Source organism: Gekko japonicus, unplaced genomic scaffold (genome assembly GCF_001447785.1).
Source record: "Gekko japonicus isolate JY-2015 unplaced genomic scaffold, Gekko_japonicus_V1.1 scaffold793, whole genome shotgun sequence".
NCBI lineage: Eukaryota > Metazoa > Chordata > Lepidosauria > Squamata > Gekkonidae > Gekko > Gekko japonicus.
The window spans coordinates 493,169-498,582 of record NW_015167076.1 but is presented as its reverse complement, the minus strand read 5'-3'; the positions used below and the strand labels follow the sequence as shown (position 1 = coordinate 498,582).

Sequence of the window (5,414 nt, the reverse complement as noted above, 5' to 3'; positions counted from 1 at the left end):
CTGCTCTCTTCCCCCCCCCCAAGCGGTGGCGGCGAGGGAGTTCGCAGAGCGTCCCCTCTGTCACTTTTGGGGGGATTTAAGTATCCCCCCGATATTTTTTTCAGGTTTTTAGATTTTTGTGCACACCTGGGGACTGCCCCAAGTGTGCACAAAAATCTCCCTCCCCCCCCGATGTGCGGATTTAGGTATCTGCACGCAGGGGGCGCCTTTCGCTATTAGATATATAGATATGGAGCAGATGTCCATCAGTGGCTATTAACCACAAGGTATAGATAGGGACTCTGGGGCAAGTGATGCTCTGTGTTCTTGGTGCTGGGGGGGGGTCAACAGTGGGAGGGCTTCTAATGTCCTGGCCCCACTGGTGGACCTCCTGATGGCACTGGTGTCTCTGGCCACTGTGTGATACAGAGTGTTGGGGTGGATGGGCCTTTGGCCTGATCCAACATTGGCGTCTCTTATGTTCTTATGTTCACAGCTGATTTATGGCAATCTCAGCAAGGGGCTCTCAAGGCAAGTAATTAAGCAGAGGTGGTTTCCCATTGCCTTCCTCAGCAGAGCTTTCCTTAGAGGTGTCCCTTCCAAGTACCGACCCCGTTTAGCTTCTGAGACCTGACAAGATTGGGCTATACCACGCCACCTTCACTTCCCAATTTTGTCTATGGAAGGGGACAATTTCTGTGCAACTGCAACGGAAAAAGGCAGTTTTTGCCACCTTGCTTACCTGCTTTTAACAGAAGAACTAAATCTAGTTAAAGAGTCCTAAACTGGGTCTCTTAACATTAAGACTGCATTTTGTAAGGTAGGCTGTACAACTCATTCCAGCTTTCCTGGCCAGCATCACCTCTGTCTTGTCACGATTAAGCTTCAGCATGTTCCTGACCACAGCTTCTAAGCAGTGGCCTAACACAAAGATGGCTGCTTCTGGAGGGTTACTGCTTTGCCATCAGCTATTGATGATTGCCCGCTCCAAAGTATTTGGATGATCTTAGTCAGCAGTCTCCAATAGATGTTCAGCAACACAGGTGATAGTGCTGATGCCCATAAGACTCCACTTTAGAGCTCCTAAGCTGCAGATTCAGAATTGGCAATAACTGCTTTCTACATTTAGTCTGATAAAAATGGCCAGGAACAATTAAGTAATGCCAACTCTGTTTCCAGTGTCTTAATACAGAATTGCACATTCAGCCATTTCAAAGGCTGTGGACTGATCGAATAAAACTAACAGAGCCATTGCCTTTATCAAGGGGAAGGTGGAGATTGCCCACCAGTGACCACCAGAGCACATAACTCCATCTTTGTGCAGGCATGAAGCCAGACAGTCAAGGGCAGATATATCATTCAGGAAATCCTGGGGTTGTTCTGCCACCACAACCTCAAATACTTTCCCCCTGACACGGATTAGTCTTTTACCTGGGACATCTGGGGCCAAGGTCTGGCTGTGTATAGCAAGGTAATCACAGGGTTCTGTTAGAAGTGTAGGACTTCGTGCTATCTCCTGTCTCACACTTCAGAAGATGGCATCAAAGAGTTTAGACAGATAGAGAGGTCAGGACACATACAGCATCCTTTCCTTCCTGCTATCTGATCCTTTCCTTCGAAGTAGAATGCTACTCTTAGGGGCAATTTCCTCTGTTTCTGTGCTTTCACTCTCTTCTCTCTCGCACGCACACAAAGAAGGTGCTTGATCTCCATCTTGCACCACGGAGGCTGGACATGCGTCCAACACCATCTAGTTAGTTAGAATAGGCAATCCATACCTGCATTCTCAAGCATGTATTTCCTTTAATAAAAGTTACTTATTAGTTTTAGAACTGACTGCTGACTCCGTTTAACTTTGTAAGTCTGTTCCCACACCTAGCCCCAAGCTCTGCTGCATTAAAGCCTTTGAGCACTCTGCTACTTTTCCGTGATTCCCTGGCAGTACCAAGTCCAGAGTATCCAACAGGTTCCACCTTATTGACTAGGTGAACTGATCGGGAGGGGCTCCGTTGCCATGGGAAACCTTGGTGATGGATCTGGAGAAACCATTTTTGTTCTCTTGTTGAGGTTTAACTTGTAACTTTGGCTTTCCCATTTCTCAGGAGAGAGACAGGAAAGTGAAAGAGAATACCAGCCTTTGTTAAGGAAATGTTATATAGTCGCATTAGGATTACCTTTTGCTTTGTTTGTACATTGTAACCAGTTAGAAGGACCTGGTTGTAGGTGATGTGAAAGACCTGCCTGAGACCCTGGAGAGCCGCTGCCAGTCTGAGTAGACTATACTGACCTTGATGGACCAATGGTCTGGTTCAGTATAAGGCAGGTTCATGTGTTCACGTACTCAACTAATTTTTAAGCTCACTTGCCAGGCATATGATGTCGACTGGAATCAGGGAGCCCACATTTGCCCACTGGGAAAAGTTGTGTGTACATGCAGCACTCATAACTTTTCCAAGTGACAGCTCTTTGGGGCTGTTCTGCATTGGTTGAAATCCCCTTCCACTTGCTCTGCTATCCCAATCCAAATTGGGCCCCACACCCCTGACAAGTGAGTTTTTAAAAAACCAACAACTGGAAGATGTGTGTACTGAATTCTTTGTGCATCGTGTAGTTAGGTCCTGAGTAGATTTGATTGAACAAGGCCATCTTGTTTATTCTCTTGTTGTATCTTGTTATGTAGGAGCTTCAGAAATATGAACAGTTCATTTTTTCTGATCATACCAGTGTGATACAAGTCGAAAATGTATACGAAGAGATTTTACTTGAAACTCTGCTTGTTGAAACCCTAAAAGGTAAATTTGCTTCTGATATGCTTATTTGGTGTCCTGTTTTTCAAGCACAAAGTTCTCAAAGCAGCTCACAACATTTTAAAAATACAATTTCACTTCTTCTTCCCCCTCCCCAATATATTGCACTCTGTTGCATAGTAAATGTTGTGGTCTCTTCCTCCCAGGATAAGAAGTCTTACTTTTCCAATGGCCAAGTAGGAAAGAGCTATGTGCTATGTTGCCTCTGATAGTAGAATGGTCATTGCTTGGATGCTGGTCTTTCTAGGCCCTCCTCTCAGGAGAAGAGGTCAAACTTAATCTCATGAAGCATTTAACTGCCATTGTTCTGATCCACACCTGCAAGTGAGATAATACATCACATCACATCTAGCCTGTTACAAATGGATGAAAAATTTAGATCCAGATTTGAACTTCACCAGTTATTGGGAGTATTTGGTTTGACTGAAAGATCATGAATATGAAAGTCAGTTCCGCTGCATCTTGAGTATACTAGTTCAAGAAGAAGAAAAATCCCAGTGCATTGATTTTTTTTTTTTTGGCGGGGGAGGTTGAGGCAGATCAGGATGCCAAAATCATACTCTTCCACCCAGTAAAGCTGTGCCCTCTACCCTCAGTCATTCCACTTCCTGATACCACCCATATCTTTGACCTGTTTCTGTTAACACAATCAAGGGAGGGAGCTGTCTCTTTCTCCATCCAATCCTTTCCCCGTCACGATTTTCCTCAAGACTGAGGCCAGCAGCCAGGGTCTGTCTACATCTAATGTGGGTCAAGAATGGGACTTAGGGGCAGAAGCCAGAGAAGATAGCAGTCCATCTGGGAAAGGCCACTCCCATCCTCCTGGATTTCAGAGAACTTTACACGTCACACACACACACCCCCATCCTTTGTTACATCCGCATGGCATAATCTCTTGCTGGTTTTTTTCCGTCCCTTTTCTGTTTTAGTGATAAAAGAGGCTGCCCACTTGAAGAAACACAACCTCTTTGAGGAAACAAAGCTTCCTTCTGAAAGTGTATCCAGCCTGAGTGACCTCAAAACCCCTTCAGGATCAGCTCAAGCCAGCCCAGCTAGGAAACCAGTCGCCCACTTGACAGAGGTATCACATGCTGACATTCAAAGTAATGACATGTTTGTGCCAGAAGTCACTCAGGAGGGTTACCAGGAGGCGGCAAAGACACTGGACAGTGAAGAAGGAATTTCTGCTAATGTTTCTAGTCTTCCTGCAGAAGGGAGGGAAGAAGGGATGACCTCTGATCTCAGTGGCAAGCAGGAATCCCCCTCTGTGATTCTTACGGTTGCAGAGGAAACAGTAACTCCACAGCTTCCCGATGTTCAAGAAACAAATTTCAGTGGAAGTCCAAGAACAGAAAATGAGGTACTAATGGAAGAGGAAAAGGTACCAGTTCCTGATAGCTTGAATGAAATAAGAAACTTGCTGACCCTGACAGTAGAATTGCCAGCGGATGATCCACTTGAGAACAAAGGAAGTGCACGTGAATGTGAAATTCCAAAAGCACAGGAATCTGTAGACGAAAGGGACAAGGAGGACAAAATGATTGCAGATGAGAGTCGAACAGGTGAGGTGCCGGAGTCTCCTAAAGTGCCTTTTCTACCCAGTGTAGAAGCAGGTAGTATAGCTGTAACAAGCCTCTCTCTTTCACCCACTGTTGAATCAGATTATATAAATGCAATAAGCACCACTGGAGAAGGAAGCCACAGAACTGAAGCAGATTCTCCAGATGTGTCTGAGGAACTGGATGTTTGTCAGGCCTCAAAGGCCAATTTGGAGACAACGACAAGCATCTGGTATGCTGATGTGGACAGTGGCAGTGCTAATGACCAGTCTCAAGCAAAGCAACATGCGGAAGGTGGACAGTCTGACCAGAGTGGACTAGATCTTCCCCCTACTCACCTTATCCCGGTCGATGAGAAGCCACAAGTGGAACAACATGTTGAAAGAGAACAATCTGAGCAGGTGGAGGGGGGATTTTGTACCCTTCGTTGTGCTTCAGTGGATGACAGTCCACAGGTAGGGCCCCATATTGGAAATGAAGAATCTGGACAGTCCTTTCTTCATTCTGTCCCACCCGAAGCAGATTCTCAGATTTCCCCTAGCTGTTCCATTGAAACACAAGAGTCTACTATTTTGAATATTGCAAATTTGAGAGTAGAGTCAGCTGATCTGCCAATTTCTCCAGAAATAAAAGAGAATGAGGATAACATTGTGGAGATCTCAGTGAACACACAGTCCCAAAGCTTCACCTTGTCTGAGGGGGGTGATTCTATGCCTGCAAGTTTGTCTTTGCAGAATGCCGATGTTGCAGATTTGACAGAAGGAGAAATGGGCGCACAGGAAAGTGCTGGAGGCAATTGTCCTGAATCACAGTGAGAGAAATGAAGAAAGGGGTTGTTTTGAAAGTGCAAGGCCTGAATCGTTATGATCAAAGTCCCTTTAAAGCTGGGATGGAGAAATTTATTCATACTATGAATTCCTATTTGAGAGTGCCGGTACTTTGAATCTGCAGCTATTTGATGAGAATTTTGATTGTTTGAATCATCTCTGCATCATCAGCTATTGCTTCGTTTAGTCTAATGACTTGGAATGAGGCAACTGAAAATTAGTCATTGTCACCAGAAACTGGT

At 45.1% G+C, this 5,414-nt stretch overlaps 1 protein-coding gene across 1 annotated transcript in view; it reads left to right on the top strand.

The window, feature by feature from the left end:
* Window positions 1-5,160, top strand: part of FAM129A (family with sequence similarity 129 member A) — a 103,555-nt gene extending 98,395 nt beyond the window's left edge. Inside the window, exons 12-13 of the mRNA XM_015412773.1 lie at window positions 2,660-2,771; window positions 3,716-5,160. Of these exons, the coding sequence (XP_015268259.1) occupies window positions 2,660-2,771; window positions 3,716-5,160 (1,557 nt within the window). The remainder of the gene's footprint in view (window positions 1-2,659; window positions 2,772-3,715) is intronic.
* The last annotated feature ends 254 nt before the right edge of the window (window positions 5,161-5,414 follow it).